The 17096-nt window shown below is 46.3% G+C and overlaps 1 protein-coding gene across 1 annotated transcript in view; it reads left to right on the top strand.

Annotated features, from left to right (window-relative positions):
• Nucleotides 1–16409, top strand: part of LOC311037886 (phospholipid-transporting ATPase ID-like) — a gene marked incomplete at both ends in the record, with an annotated part of 31424 nt that extends 15015 nt beyond the window's left edge. The window contains 9 exons of the mRNA XM_084047178.1: nucleotides 12122–12302; nucleotides 12415–12520; nucleotides 12838–12988; nucleotides 13630–13813; nucleotides 14131–14354; nucleotides 14869–14952; nucleotides 15195–15440; nucleotides 16023–16161; nucleotides 16405–16409. Coding sequence (XP_083903304.1) covers nucleotides 12122–12302; nucleotides 12415–12520; nucleotides 12838–12988; nucleotides 13630–13813; nucleotides 14131–14354; nucleotides 14869–14952; nucleotides 15195–15440; nucleotides 16023–16161; nucleotides 16405–16409 — 1320 coding nt within the window. The remainder of the gene's footprint in view (nucleotides 1–12121; nucleotides 12303–12414; nucleotides 12521–12837; nucleotides 12989–13629; nucleotides 13814–14130; nucleotides 14355–14868; nucleotides 14953–15194; nucleotides 15441–16022; nucleotides 16162–16404) is intronic.
• Nucleotides 16410–17096: the final 687 nt, after the last annotated feature.

Here is a 17096-nt window from a genome sequence, read left to right as displayed (position 1 = left end):
TACTGTACTGTACTGTACTGTACTGTACTGTACTGTACTGTACTGTACTGTACTGTACTGTACTAGACTCTACTGGTCTCTAATAGGCTGTTTTAAGCTCTAGTAGGCTTTGCTAGGCTTTGCTGGGCTCTATGAGGGTATAAAAGACAGTACTTTACTGTGGCTCATGCAAAACTATGGCTCGTGAACACACAAGCTATGGCCCGTGTACACAGTGGTTACTCCCTATGGTCTGAGTATCTATAGGGCTGACAAGGGACTAGTAAAGTCTAATAGAGAGTATTAGAGTCTGCTAAAGCCTAGTGCACTCTAGTCTAGCCTAGTCCAGCCTGTTCCATGCTAGTATGACCTATACCACCCTCCCCATGTCTGTTCTCCCAACAGGCTGGACTTTACTAGTCTCGGGTGCACTGTACTGTACTGTACTGTACTGTACTGTACTGTACTGTACTGTACTGTACTGTACTGTACTGTACTAGACTCTACTGGTCTCTAAAAGGCTGTTTTAAGCTCTAGTAGGCTTTGCTAGGCTTTGCTGGGCTCTATGAGGGTATAAAAGATAGTACTTTACTGTGGCTCATGCAAAACTATGGCTCGTGAACACACAAGCTATGGCCCGTGTACACAGTGGTTACTCCCTATGGTCTGAGTATCTACAGGGCTGACAAGGGACTAGTAAAGTCTAATAGAGAGTATTAGAGTCTGCTGAAGCCTAGTGCACTCTAGTCTAGCCTAGTCCAGCCTGTTCCATGCTAGTATGACCTATACCACCCTCCCCATGTCTGTTCTCCCAACAGGCTGGACTTTACTAGTCTCGGGTGCTTACTGTACTGTACTGTACTGTACTGTACTGTACTGTACTAGACTCTACTGGTCTCTAATAGGCTGTTTTAAGCTCTAGTAGGCTTTGCTAGGCTTTGCTGGGCTCTATGAGGGTATAAAAGATAGTACTTTACTGTGGCTCATGCAAAACTATGGCTCGTGAACACACAAGCTATGGCCCGTGTACACAGTGGTTACTCACTATGGTCTGAGTATCTATAGGGCTGACAAGGGACTAGTAAAGTCTAATAGAGAGTATTAGAGTCTGCTAAAGCCTAGTGCACTCTAGTCTAGCCTAGTCCAGCCTGTTCCATGCTAGTATGACCTATACCACCCTCCCCATGTCTGTTCTCCCAACAGGCTGGACTTTACTAGTCTCTGGTGCACTGTACTGTACTGTACTGTACTGTACTGTACTCTACTAGACTCTACTGGTCTTTAATAGGCTGTTTTAAGCTCTAGTAGGCTTTGCTAGGCTTTGCTGGGCTCTATGAGGGTATAAAAGATAGTACTTTACTGTGGCTCATGCAAAACTATGGCTCGTGAACACACAAGCTATGGCCCGTGTACACAGTGGTTACTCCCTATGGTCTGAGTATCTACAGGGCTGACAAGGGACTTGTAAAGTCTAATAGAGAGTATTAGAGTCTGCTAAAGCCTAGTGCACTCTAGTCTAGCCTAGTCCAGCCTGGTCCATGCTAGTATGACCTATACCACCCTCCCCATGTCTGTTCTCCCAACAGGCTGGACTATACTAGTCTTGGGTGCACTGTACTGTACTGTACTGTACTGTACTGTACTGTACTAGACTCTACTGGTCTCTAATAGGCTGTTTTAAGCTCTAGTAGGCTTTGCTAGGCTTTGCTGGGCTCTATGAGGGTATAAAAGACAGTACTTTACTGTGGCTCATGCAAAACTATGGCTCGTGAACACACAAGCTATGGCCCGTGTACACAGTGGTTACTCCCTATGGTCTGAGTATCTACAGGGCTGACAAGGGACTAGTAAAGTCTAATAGAGAGTATTAGAGTCTGCTAAAGCCTAGTGCACTCTAGTCTAGCCTAGTCCAGCCTCTTCCATGCTAGTATGACCTATACCACCCTCCCCATGTCTGTTCTCCCAACAGGCTGGACTTTACTTGTCTCGGGTGCACTGTACTGTACTGTACTGTACTCTACTAGACTCTACTGGTCTCTAATAGGCTGTTTTAAGCTCTAGTAGGCTTTGCTAGGCTTTGCTGGGCTCTATGAGGGTATAAAAGACAGTACTTTACTGTGGCTCATGCAAAACTATGGCTCGTGAACACACAAGCTATGGCCCGTGTACACAGTGGTTACTCCCTATGGTCTGAGTATCTACAGGGCTGACAAGGGACTAGTAAAGTCTAATAGAGAGTATTAGAGTCTGCTAAAGCCTAGTGCACTCTAGTCAAGCCTAGTCCAGCCTGTTCCATGCTAGTATGACCTATACCACCCTCCCCATGTCTGTTCTCCCAACAGGCTGGACTTTACTAGTCTCGGGTGCACTGTACTGTACTGTACTGTACTGTACTGTACTGTACTAGACTCTACTGGTCTCTAATAGGCTGTTTTAAGCTCTAGTAGGCTTTGCTAGGCTTTGCTGGGCTCTATGAGGGTATAAAAGACAGTACTTTACTGTGGCTCATGCAAAACTATGGCTCGTGAACACACAAGCTATGGCCCGTGTACACAGTGGTTACTCCCTATGGTCTGAGTATCTACAGGGCTGACAAGGGACTAGTAAAGTCTAATAGAGAGTATTAGAGTCTGCTAAAGCCTAGTGCACTCTAGTCTAGCCTAGTCCAGCCTGTTCCATGCTAGTATGACCTATACCACCCTCCCCATGTCTCTTCTCCCAACAGGCTAACTTTACTAGTCGCGGGTGCACTGTACTTTACTGTACTGTACTGTATTGTACTGTACTGTACTGTACTGTACTAGACTCTAAGTTGTGCTTCTCTTCAAGATCTTCACCCTTCAACAGCTCTGTCTGCACTGCTGGTCAAAGCCTTGATTGCATCATTTTAACACACCTGTGTCTTATAATTGCCACCCTCTGATCTGTTGCAGGCACGTGCACATGTGACACAGACATCAAAGGGGGCTTGATTGTTTTGTTTTTTTCCAACTTCTGATGAGAGACCAGCGTTAGAAAATGCTGTAGGGTTAGGGTTAGGGTTAGGGGTGTTTGAATCCCTGTTGGGGGATAATAGTTAGGTTTATTTCACTACCTGTTCCAGGGGTGGGCATATTTTTATTTTTATTTTTTAAGTGACCTAATATATATTACCCCCCCCCCCCCCCCCCCCCCCCGTTTTGAAGACGCTGGATCGAATGATGGCAATCTTGCCCCCCCCCCCATTTAGATGACGCCGGATCGAATGACGGCAATCTTGACCTTCTAAAACCTTGGGAAAGTGGTTAAACCACCCGGAAGTTACTGTTTTAGTTTTTTTTTTCTCTGTGTTCTGTACAGTGCACCCAAGACTAGTATAGTCCAGCCTGTTGGGAGAACAGACATGGGGAGGGTGGTATAGGTCATACTAACAGGCTGGACTAGGCTAGACTAGAGACTCTAATACTCTCTATTAGACTTTACTAGTCCCTTGTCAGCCCTGTAGATACTCAGACCATAGGGAGTAACCACTGTGTACACGGGCCATAGCTTGTGTGTTCACGAGCCATAGTTTTGCATGAGCCACAGTAAAGTACTGTCTTTTATACCCTCATAGAGCCCAGCAAAGCCTAGCAAAGCCTACTAGAGCTTAAAACAGCCTATTAGAGACCAGTAGAGTCTAGTACAGTACAGTACAGTACAGTACAGTACAGTACAGTACAGTACAGTACAGTACAGTACAGTACAGTACAGTGCACCCGAGACTAGTAAAGTCCAGCCTGTTGGGAGAACAGACATGGGGAGGGTGGTATAGGTCATACTAGCATGGAACAGGCTGGACTAGGCTAGACTAGAGTGCACTAGGCTTCAGCAGACTCTAATACTCTCTATTAGACTTTACTAGTCCCTTGTCAGCCCTGTAGATACTCAGACCATAGGGAGTAACCACTGTGTACACGGGCCATAGCTTGTGTGTTCACGAGCCATAGTTTTGCATGAGCCACAGTAAAGTACTGTCTTTTATAGCCTCATAGAGCCCAGCAAAGCCTACTAGAGCTTAAAACAGCCTATTAGAGACCAGTAGAGTCTAGTACAGTACAGTACAGTACAGTACAGTACAGTACAGTACAGTACAGTACAGTGCACCCGAGACTAGTAAAGTTAGCCTGTTGGGAGAACAGACATGGGGAGGGTGGTATAGGTCATACTAGCATGGAACAGGCTGGACTAGGCTAGACTAGAGTGTACTAGGCTTTAGCAGACTCTAATACTCTCTATTAGACTTTACAAGTCCCTTGTCAGCCCTGTAGATACTCAGACCATAGGGAGTAACCACTGTGTACACGGGCCATAGCTTGTGTGTTCACGAGCCATAGTTTTGCATGAGCCACAGTAAAGTACTATCTTTTATACCCTCATAGAGCCCAGCAAAGCCTAGCAAAGCCTACTAGAGCTTAAAACAGCCTATTAGAGACCAGTAGAGTCTAGTACAGTACAGTACAGTACAGTACAGTACAGTACAGTACAGTACAGTACAGTACAGTACAGTGCACCCGAGACTAGTAAAGTTAGCCTGTTGGGAGAACAGACATGGGGAGGGTGGTATAGGTCATACTAGCATGGAACAGGCTGGACTAGGCTAGACTAGAGTGTACTAGGCTTTAGCAGACTCTAATACTCTCTATTAGACTTTACTAGTCCCTTGTCAGCCCTGTAGATACTCAGACCATAGGGAGTAACCACTGTGTACACCGGCCATAGCTTGTGTGTTCACGAGCCATAGTTTTGCATGAGCCACAGTAACGTACTGTCTTTTATAGCCTCATAGAGCCTAGGGGCCGAGATAATAGTGAAAAACTGTTTGAAAGGAGTAAAAACAAAATTGGACACCTGTTTCTGGGTCAGCGCGTCGCCCCTAACGCGCCCATATAACTCTCCTCGCACACGGCCTTACCATTTTCCTTAATTGGCTAGGGTCAAATGTCAAGTTATTACGCGCAATAAAACGATATATCTCGAAATTGATGCATTTTTAGAATCCACCTTTCGGATATGTTGTACAGCTCGCCAAGGCGCACGCGTGGATGTCTTGTTTGTCCCGGTACGACACTCCTAAGTTGACCTCCTACACTTTCAGAAGGCACATAGAGTCTTATATCTTAAGACCATATCAAAGGACAAAGTCAGAAATAGAAATGTGTCGTAACGGGACAAATAAGACATCCAAATGTGCGTCTCAGCCAGCTCTACAACATATCCAAAAAGTGGACCCTAAGTCCTTACCGTATTTGAGATATTGAGCGAGATAGCAAAGCCGTAACCATAGCCAATTAAGGGATAATTAAATCATGATTTGATATTAGGGTTTGATTATTTCAAATTTTAGCATTACTTTACGTGTAGATTTGGAAAAAAAATATATCGGAGAAATCACAGGCTTGGAACACCCTAAAACCAACCAGGAAGTGGCCTTTTGAGGCACTTCCTGTTGTCCGAGAAAAAAGAAACTTGCATATTTGGAATCAGCGCCATCACATTAGTCTAAAGCCAGAGTCTCGAAGAAAAATACAATTTCTAAAAATGTAACGAGGGTTGACCTTTGCAGTCTTTTCGCTGAACTTTGAGCTTTATCAGTGTCAGAAAAAATCAGGGCCGGTGCCAAAAAATCCGGCTTACTCTCAATATGGATTGAGAGAAGTTTCGGATTTAAAAAAAATATCTGGAGTGATTAGTTACAGATTTTGTGCTCAACAAAATCCGTTTTTTATACAAAAGTCAACGTCCAATCTTTTTGGTGACCGTTTGTATTTCCCAAGGTCCTAGAAAATCGAGACCTATCCCATTCAATTCAGCGTCTTTTTTTGAGTCTGAAAAGATGTTTTTTAATTTAAAAATAAAATATTTTTAAAAAATGTGAGAAAAGCTAAACTTTGAACTATTTCAAAAATCTATAACTTCTTATTAAAAAATTCTAGACTATTGATGTAACCTACCATTCGACTCAATATCATATAAATAAGAGGGTGGAAGGGTCAAAATAAAATAATAATATGTTTGTGAAAAAAGCTTCAAGTTTACTAAACGTTATTGCTTGTTTAAACCACTTTCTAAGGGTCAGAAAAAATCGAGACCTAGCCCATTCGATTCAGCGTCCTCTTCTGAGTCTGAAAACGTGTTTTTTAATTAAAAAAAAATATTTTTGAAAAATGTGAGAAAAGCTTAACTTTGAACTATTTCAAAAATCTATAACTTCTTATTGAAAAGTTGTAGATTATTGATGTAACCCACCATTCGACATAACCAGGGTTGACCTTTGCAGTCTTTTTGCTGACCTTTGAGCTTTATCAGTGTCACATATACATATACATATACGTATATGTTACAGCACATTTCTACTTGTTGGCATTGATTGATTGATTGATAGATTGATTGAGGCTAGCCTAGACTCAAGAGGGTCTATCGGGGGGGGGCGGGGGGGGGGTACGTGGGACGAATTTGGCGAGACCCCGCCCAGAAACAGCGTCCCGGGAGGTCACATGATCAGAAACGGCGTTTCCCATAGCATAATGTGGGAGGTGTACACGCCGTGTACACAGAGCACATTTCTACTTGTTGGCATTGATTGATTGATTGATAGATTGATTGAGGCTAGCCTAGACTCAAGAGGGTCTGTCGGGGGGGTACGTGGGACGAATTTGGCGAGACCCCGCCCAGAAACAGCGTCCCGGGAGGTCACATGATCAGAAACGGCGTTTCCCATAGCATAATGTGGGAGGTGTACACGCCGTGTACACAGAGCACATTTCTACTTGTTGGCATTGATTGATTGATTGATAGATTGATTGAGGCTAGCCTAGACTCAAGAGGGTCTGTCGGGGGGGTACGTGGGACGAATTTGGCGAGACCCCGCCCAGAAACAGCGTCCCGGGAGGTCACATGATCAGAAACGGCGTTTCCCATAGCATAATGTGGGAGGTGTACACGCCGTGTACACAGAGCACATTTCTACTTGTTGGCATTGATTGATTGATTGATAGATTGATTGAGGCTAGCCTAGACTCAAGAGGGTCTGTCGGGGGGGTACGTGGGACGAATTTGGCGAGACCCCGCCCAGAAACAGCGTCCCGGGAGGTCACATGATCAGAAACGGCGTTTCCCATAGCATAATGTGGGAGGTGTACACGCCGTGTACACAGAGCACATTTCTACTTGTTGGCATTGATTGATTGATTGATAGATTGATTGAGGCTAGCCTAGACTCAAGAGGGTCTATCGGGGGGGGCGGGGGGGGTACGTGGGACGAATTTGGCGAGACCCCGCCCAGAAACAGCGTCCCGGGAGGTTACATGATCAGAAACGGCGTTTCCCATAGCATAATGTGGGAGGTGTACACGCCGTGTACACAGAGCACATTTCTACTTGTTGGCATTGATTGATTGATTGATAGATTGATTGAGGCTAGCCTAGACTCAAGAGGGTCTATCGGGGGGGGCGGGGGGGGGGGTACGTGGGACGAATTTGGCGAGACCCCGCCCAGAAACAGCGTCCCGGGAGGTCACATGATCAGAAACGGCGTTTCCCATAGCATAATGTGGGAGGTGTACACGCCGTGTACACAGAGCACATTTCTACTTGTTGGCATTGATTGATTGATTGATAGATTGATTGAGGCTAGCCTAGACTCAAGAGGGTCTATCGGGGGGGGCGGGGGGGGGGGTACGTAGGACGAATTTGGCGAGACCCCGCCCAGAAACAGCGTCCCGGGAGGTCACATGATCAGAAACGGCGTTTCCCATAGCATAATGTGGGAGGTGTACACGCCGTGTACACAGAGCACATTTCTACTTGTTGGCATTGATTGATTGATTGATAGATTGATTGAGGCTAGCCTAGACTCAAGAGGGTCTATCGGGGGGGGCGGGGGGGGTACGTGGGATGAATTTGGCGAGACCCCGCCCAGAAACAGCGTCCCGGGAGGTCACATGATCAGAAACGGCGTTTCCCATAGCATAATGTGGGAGGTGTACACGCCGTGTACACAGAGCACATTTCTACTTGTTGGCATTGATTGATTGATTGATAGATTGATTGAGGCTAGCCTAGACTCAAGAGGGTCTGTCGGGGGGGTACGTGGGACGAATTTGGCGAGACCCCGCCCAGAAACAGCGTCCCGGGAGGTCACATGATCAGAAACGGCGTTTCCCATAGCATAATGTGGGAGGTGTACACGCCGTGTACACAGAGCACATTTCTACTTGTTGGCATTGATTGATTGATTGATAGATTGATTGAGGCTAGCCTAGACTCAAGAGGGTCTATCGGGGGGGGCGGGGGGGGGGTACGTAGGACGAATTTGGCGAGACCCCGCCCAGAAACAGCGTCCCGGGAGGTCACATGATCAGAAACGACGTTTCCCATAGCATAATGTGGGAGGTGTACACGCCGTGTACACAGAGCACATTTCTACTTGTTGGCATTGATTGATTGATTGATAGATTGATTGAGGCTAGCCTAAACTCAAGAGGGTCTATCGGGGGGGGGCGGGGGGGGGGTACGTGGGACGAATTTGGCGAGACCCCGCCCAGAAACAGCGTCCCGGGAGGTCACATGATCAGAAACGGCGTTTCCCATAGCATAATGTGGGAGGTGTACACGCCGTGTACACAGAGCACATTTCTACTTGTTGGCATTGATTGATTGATTGATAGATTGATTGAGGCTAGCCTAGACTCAAGAGGGTCTATCGGGGGGGGCGGGGGGGGTACGTGGGACGAATTTGGCGAGACCCCGCCCAGAAACACGTCCCGGGAGGTCACATGATCAGAAACGGCGTTTCCCATAGCATAATGTGGGAGGTGTATACGCCGTGTACACAGAGCACATTTCTACTTGTTGGCATTGATTGATTGATTGATAGATTGATTGAGGCTAGCCTAGACTCAAGAGGGTCTATCGGGTGGGGCGGGGGGGGTACGTGGGACGAATTTGGCGAGACCCCGCCCAGAAACAGCGTCCCGGGAGGTTACATGATCAGAAACGGCGTTTCCCATAGCATAATGTGGGAGGTGTACACGCCGTGTACACAGAGCACATTTCTACTTGTTGGCATTGATTGATTGATTGATAGATTGATTGAGGCTAGCCTAGACTCAAGAGGGTCTATCGGGGGGGGCGGGGGGGGGGTACGTGGGACGAATTTGGCGAGACCCCGCCCAGAAACAGCGTCCCGGGAGGTCACATGATCAGAAACGGCGTTTCCCATAGCATAATGTGGGAGGTGTACACGCCGTGTACACAGAGCACATTTCTACTTGTTGGCATTGATTGATTGATTGATAGATTGATTGAGGCTAGCCTAGACTCAAGAGGGTCTATCGGGGGGGGCGGGGGGGGGGTACGTAGGACGAATTTGGCGAGACCCCGCCCAGAAACAGCGTCCCGGGAGGTCACATGATCAGAAACGGCGTTTCCCATAGCATAATGTGGGAGGTGTACACGCCGTGTACACAGAGCACATTTCTACTTGTTGGCATTGATTGATTGATTGATAGATTGATTGAGGCTAGCCTAGACTCAAGAGGGTCTATCGGGGGGGCGGGGGGGTACGTGGGACGAATTTGGCGAGACCCCGCCCAGAAACAGCGTCCCGGGAGGTCACATGATCAGAAACGGCGTTTCCCATAGCATAATGTGGGAGGTGTACACGCCGTGTACACAGAGCACATTTCTACTTGTTGGCATTGATTGATTGATTGATAGATTGATTGAGGCTAGCCTAGACTCAAGAGGGTCTATCGGGGGGGGCGGGGGGGGGTACGTGGGATGAATTTGGCGAGACCCTGCCCAGAAACAGCGTCCCGGGAGGTCACATGATCAGAAACGGCGTTTCCCATAGCATAATGTGGGAGGTGTACACGCCGTGTACACAGAGCACATTTCTACTTGTTGGCATTGATTGATTGATTGATAGATTGATTGAGGCTAGCCTAGACTCAAGAGGGTCTGTCGGGGGGGTACGTGGGACGAATTTGGCGAGACCCCGCCCAGAAACAGCGTCCCGGGAGGTCACATGATCAGAAACGGCGTTTCCCATAGCATAATGTGGGAGGTGTACACGCCGTGTACACAGAGCACATTTCTACTTGTTGGCATTGATTGATTGATTGATAGATTGATTGAGGCTAGCCTAGACTCAAGAGGGTCTGTCGGGGGGGTACGTGGGACGAATTTGGCGAGACCCCGCCCAGAAACAGCGTCCCGGGAGGTCACATGATCAGAAACAGCGTTTCCCATAGCATAATGTGGGAGGTGTACACGCCGTGTACACAGAGCACATTTCTACTTGTTGGCATTGATTGATTGATTGATAGATTGATTGAGGCTAGCCTAGACTCAAGAGGGTCTATCGGGGGGGGCGGGGGGGGGGGGGTACGTGGGACGAATTTGGCGAGACCCCGCCCAGAAACAGCGTCCCGGGAGGTCACATGATCAGAAACGGCGTTTCCCATAGCATAATGTGGGAGGTGTACACGCCGTGTACACAGAGCACATTTCTACTTGTTGGCATTGATTGATTGATTGATAGATTGATTGAGGCTAGCCTAGACTCAAGAGGGTCTATCGGGGGGGGGCGGGGGGGGGTACGTGGGACGAATTTGGCGAGACCCCGCCCAGAAACACGTCCCGGGAGGTCACATGATCAGAAACGGCGTTTCCCATAGCATAATGTGGGAGGTGTACACGCCGTGTACACAGAGCACATTTCTACTTGTTGGCATTGATTGATTGATTGATAGATTGATTGAGGCTAGCCTAGACTCAAGAGGGTCTATCGGGGGGGGCGGGGGGGGGTACGTGGGACGAATTTGGCGAGACCCCGCCCAGAAACAGCGTCCCGGGAGGTCACATGATCAGAAACGGCGTTTCCCATAGCATAATGTGGGAGGTGTACACGCCGTGTACACAGAGCACATTTCTACTTGTTGGCATTGATTGATTGATTGATAGATTGATTGAGGCTAGCCTAGACTCAAGAGGGTCTGTCGGGGGGGTACGTGGGACGAATTTGGCGAGACCCCGCCCAGAAACAGCGTCCCGGGAGGTCACATGATCAGAAACAGCGTTTCCCATAGCATAATGTGGGAGGTGTACACGCCGTGTACACAGAGCACATTTCTACTTGTTGGCATTGATTGATTGATTGATAGATTGATTGAGGCTAGCCTAGACTCAAGAGGGTCTATCGGGGGGGGCGGGGGGGGGGGGGTACGTGGGACGAATTTGGCGAGACCCCGCCCAGAAACAGCGTCCCGGGAGGTCACATGATCAGAAACGGCGTTTCCCATAGCATAATGTGGGAGGTGTACACGCCGTGTACACAGAGCACATTTCTACTTGTTGGCATTGATTGATTGATTGATAGATTGATTGAGGCTAGCCTAGACTCAAGAGGGTCTATCGGGGGGGGGCGGGGGGGGGTACGTGGGACGAATTTGGCGAGACCCCGCCCAGAAACACGTCCCGGGAGGTCACATGATCAGAAACGGCGTTTCCCATAGCATAATGTGGGAGGTGTACACGCCGTGTACACAGAGCACATTTCTACTTGTTGGCATTGATTGATTGATTGATAGATTGATTGAGGCTAGCCTAGACTCAAGAGGGTCTATCGGGGGGGGCGGGGGGGGGTACGTGGGACGAATTTGGCGAGACCCCGCCCAGAAACAGCGTCCCGGGAGGTCACATGATCAGAAACGACGTTTCCCATAGCATAATGTGGGAGGTGTACACGCCGTGTACACAGAGCACATTTCTACTTGTTGGCATTGATTGATTGATTGATAGATTGATTGATTGATTGATTGAATGACTGACTAAGGCTCTCTGCTGCCCCCCATTGAGAAAATGTAGTTGGCACAGACAGTGTACACGAATAGCAGTCGCGAGTGTTCACGCTCCATAGCAACTATGGGAGATGATCGCTGCCGTGTTCACCGGCACTAGTCCGTACACGGGTCATAGTTTTTTCCATTAGAACTGCCTGCCGTGTACACCACTTCTATTGTTATTATTATTATTACATTCATTATTATTATTATTATTTACAATCGATTAAATCAATTCGTTTGATTAACTGTTGCACCCCTGAATCTATCTAATCTAGCTGCTGGGATCCAGTGCTGTGGAGGACAAGCTCCAAGACGGAGTGCCACAGACAATTGAGCAGCTAGCTAAAGCTGACATCAAAATCTGGGTGCTGACTGGTGATAAACAGGGTTGGTACAGGGTGCAGGTTTTTTTTACGTACATAAAGCGCTACATCTCATCCTGTGCCCAGGAGTACAGTACATCATGCACAACATACATCTAATCTTCATTTTTACATGCTGTACATATTGTCATCCTAAATCCATGCTGTAGTTTTTGTTACATATGTTCATTGTGTTTTTGATACAGAGACAGCAGAGAACATTGGCTACTCATGCAACTTGCTGAGGGAGAAAATGAAAGACGTGTTCATTGTGGCTGCCAATACTCCTCAGGAAGTGAAAGAAGAACTAGAGTGAGTTATGTTTTTTCAGTTTTTAGTTTGTTTTTGAATTAAAATGATAAAAGTAAACAAATTAGGAAACCAATTTAAGATAGGAAAAGGGGGTTATCTAAATCCTCATATAAGAAATGATAGCCAGCACTCACGTTCTGTCCATTCAGGTTTATTTATTAAATAAGTAGGCAACAAGCCACACTGGACGCAAGTCTTATTAATGTTGTTTTTGTGACTGGAGTCCCGTGCTCGCATTCCTTCTTGTTTGGCTTCTAAATCATAACATTCAAAACAAAATATTTGAATGAATTCATATGCACCTTTACTGTGTTCAGGAATGCAAGACGGAAGATGTGTCCAGATGCACCAGATCAGCCACATGTGGTCACAAGTCGTGCAGGTCTGTTCTGGCGCCTGAAGCAACAGAGGGTGGAGGATGAGCAGGTGGAGGGAGAGTATGCACTGGTCATCAATGGACACAGCCTGGTAAGTTCACAAACAGTATCAGTATCAGTATGAACTCACATACTGATCACATGATGACAGGAGCTTTCAGATTGTGTAGTTACAGAAAGAGTTAGAATAGGGAAGAGAGGAACACAGAGCACAGAACCTGGTCCTTGATGATTCGCTTCGCCTTGGCAAATTCACCCCCTACGTTGCTCTGGGTTGTCCACTCCACCATGTGTAGTGCTTTGCGTTTCGAGGGTTGCTTTTATACCAGGCAGTGGTGCCGCTCACCAGGATGCTTTCGATGGTGCTGTTGTAGAACAACTTGAGGATGTGTGGGGTCACCTTGAATTTCTCCAGGTAACGAAAGCAGTAGTGTTGCTGACCCTGTTTCACCATGTGCGTGTTGTGTGTGGCCCATTTGAGGTCCTCAGATACTGTATGTGTACTCCAAGAAACTTGAAATGACTGACCTGCTCCACTGTGGTGCTGTCGCTGTGAATGGGAGCGTATTCTTTCTTCTGCCTCCTGAAGTCCATGATCAGCTCCTTGGTAGTTTACAGTAGACCATGGTCTATAGAATAATGCATGTCTTCTGGTGTCCTAAGAAGACATTTCAGTTACATGTACTGTAGCGTAAGCTGAATCAACTACAATCTTTCCCCATGTCAACCCAGGCCTATGCTCTGCAAAAAGACCTTCAGGTGGAATTGCTGAGGACAGCCTGCATGTGTCAGACAGTGATCTGCTGCAGGGTCACCCCTCTACAGAAGGCCCAGGTCGTTGAGCTGGTGAAGAAATACAAGCAGGCAGTCACCTTGGCCATTGGAGATGGGGCCAACGATGTAAGCATGATAAAAGGTATGCTCATTAAGATAATGTACAGGGGGACTGAACCAGACCTTCTATCCTGTAAGATCGTATGTTTGGTTTTCTGCACCTTTGTAACTTTTGCACCTCTTGTATTAAAGTATGTTACAATACAATACAATAGATCCGCTACTTTTGCACAACACTCTTGTACTATGAAGTGGGGCATGAAGTGGGGCATTAACACATAAAAAGTTGAAATATGAAAGCTGAGATACTATACAAGGTTTCTACACAACAGCAACAATATCTTATATTATTGCTCTTTATATTTGTACCCACTCCATTTCATCTCACCCGGACCCCAGCGGCCCATATAGGTGTGGGTATCAGTGGCCAAGAGGGGATGCAGGCGGTGCTCTCAAGTGACTACTCTTTTGCCCAGTTCCGTTACCTCCAGCGCCTCCTGTTGGTGCACGGACGCTGGTCCTATTTGCGCATGTGCAACTTCCTGCGCTACTTCTTCTACAAGAACTTCACGTTCACCTTTGTTCATTTCTGGTACGCCTTCTTCTGTGGATTCTCTGCTCAGGTGAGAGGCAACATCAGAGGCATGGTAATCGTAGCCATAATGATCATGTAGCCTATGTAAGTAAGTAAATGCATTATTCCTTCCTCTGTAAACCACAGTTCACAAGTGCTTCACAATGACCCCAAAGAAGCAACAGCAAACATAAAAACAGGAGAAAAAAAAGACAAATTTACAGGGGACAGTTGTTGCAAATTATAATTAGCTGATCATTAAAAAATGGTACCGTAAATAGAGTGCAAAGAAATCAAATAAGCGTTACATGTAGCTTTACTATAGGATAGCAAGTAAACATCAAACCTAGCATACGGTATGGGAATAAGTTACTAACATACATCTGCATAACATACAGTAACTTAGCATCTATAATATATAGATAAATAAATAGTCAAACTCACACAGTGTGTGACTTGTACATATACTTTTATGTCATGTTGTTAGTTTTATTATTAATGTGTGTGTGTGTGTGTGTGTGTGTGTGTGTGTGTGTGTGTGTCTACGCTGTTCTTACATGCAGACCGTATATGACGAGTGGTTCATCACGTTGTACAATTTGGTTTACACGGCTCTCCCTGTACTTGGTATGAGTCTCTTTGACCAGGTAAGAAAGAAAGAAAGAGTGCACACTTTGTGTTAACACTGTAATAATTGCAGAGGATTCTGGACACTTTTGTCACAAATACTTTAGCTGTATAATTTCTCCGTTTCTGTGGTGTATTGTGTAGACTGTATACTACTAGTGCTAATGTATTGTGCTCGCTCTCACCCTCTCTTTTGTCCTGACTGTGACGTCTCTTTCTGCCCCCCCCCCCCCCCCCCCCCAATCTATCTGGTCACTTACAGGATGTGAACGACCGGTGGAGCTTCCAGTATCCTCAGCTCTACGTTCCAGGGCAGCTGAACGCCTACTTCAGTAAGAAGGCCTTTGTTCGCTGCATGATGCACAGTGCGTACAGCTCCCTCATCCTCTTCTTCATCCCCTGGGCGGCCATGCGTGACACGGTCCGGGACGATGGCAAAGACATTGTTGACTACCAGTCCTTCGCCCTGCTGGCCCAGACGTGTCTGCTCATTGCTGTTAGCATCCAGGTGAGGACTGTATACATTTAGCAGTAGTAGCCCTGGCCGAGGACCAGAATGTGGCAGCTCTTGTCTACTGCGTTAGTTCTCGAAGTGGGATCTGGGGACCCCCAGTGGTCCTTGAGGGGGTTCCAGGTGGTCCCCAGCTAAATGAGGAACAGTTAAACATTTAAGCCTTGTTTTCTCTTTTGACGCTCGTTGACAAACTTTGGCAAATCTTCCCTTATGGGGGTGCCACATTGGCTTACCTGGTGGAACGCATACTAAAAGGCTCAGTAGCCTACTTGTGCAGCCAGCTCGGGTTCAAATCTTCTCTGAGGCTCTTTGCTCCTTGTACTTCCCCATCACTCTCTCACTGTAACTAGTCTTGCGTAGCCAGACAACTATTCCACAATCTCCGGATGCTATGGCCGGAAGCGTTTGAAAATTGTGGGAGGCAACAGTCTGGCCATGTGAGACTATACTGTAACTATCTGATCCCTGCCAAATACATCTGAGGTTCCTTGACATAACATCTTAGAATTGAGAACCACTGGCCTACTGTATGTATGTGTCACTCAAGATAGCTGTGTGTCTCCTGACTTCTTAAAGCTGTGCCTGTCCACCCATTATTGGACAGCGCTGAACCAGTTCTTTGTGTGGGGCAGTCTGTCTGCTTACTTCGCCGTCACTTTCACCATGTACAGCAACGGCATGTTCTTCATCTTCACCTCAACTTTTCCCTTCATAGGTGAGTGGCTCAGTCAAGGTTAGTTTACTAATCGCCCCTGACAAATACCTCATATTAGAATGTAAAACGAAAATGAACCCTAGAACTAATATAAACTAAACTGAACAATTTTTTAAAAACCTTTTCAATTTTGTTTTAATAAACTACCAAACCCACTTTAAAAACTAATTAACTAAAACTATAATAACCTTGGAGTGGCATAATGACTTTTCCTTTGCTGTGTTTTATTTTTTTATTTTAAAGAGTGAAAGAATACATTGATTAATTTGCAGTAATAATAACAATTCCTCAGTAAACAACTTGCACCTTCCATGCATACAGCATAGTATGTAACTTGAGGGGATTGGCTGTGTTCGGAAATACAAAAGATTTGTGAAAGTGTGCGGCATGTACAGTGTACTGTAACCTGCCATGTATTCTGCAGTACAATTTAATAGAAAAATACATGCATACAAGCTGATCTACAAGCTCAGAACCGAATTCGTTGTGAGCTATTTTCGGCAAAGAGATTTGGTGAGAGAAAATTCTGAAAAGTACAGTACTGTAGGTACAGACCCAAAGTATAGTAGATGATGGAGTGAAACTGATCCTTTGTGTTTCAAACTTTACCAAACATTACAACATGACTTTAAAAACATAAATACTTTAATAGGCCTGTCTGGTGTAGCTTGTGGTTTTGTTTTAAATACCCCAGTCTTGTTGTCACCAAGGATAGGGGTGACTGCCTGGGTATCTATTCACCCTAAATAGTAACACTTGTCTGTACAGAGTTAATCTCTCAAGAACAGGGCGCTGTTTTTCCTTTTTATTTGCCAATGGGTTCCCAGATTGGTACAGTGTAAGCACCTTAGGAAGGTGTTTATGGATCTTCAGAGCCCATATCCAGGTGGAAAGTTCCACAAGACTAGAGTGCATAAATCAAAACGATTACCCCT

Source organism: Gymnoscopelus microlampas, assembly GCF_963454915.1.
Source record: "Gymnoscopelus microlampas genome assembly, chromosome: 21".
Taxonomy (NCBI): domain Eukaryota; kingdom Metazoa; phylum Chordata; class Actinopteri; order Myctophiformes; family Myctophidae; genus Gymnoscopelus; species Gymnoscopelus microlampas.
Note: the sequence above shows the minus strand (reverse complement) of the source record. Positions and strands in the feature narration are given on the sequence as shown.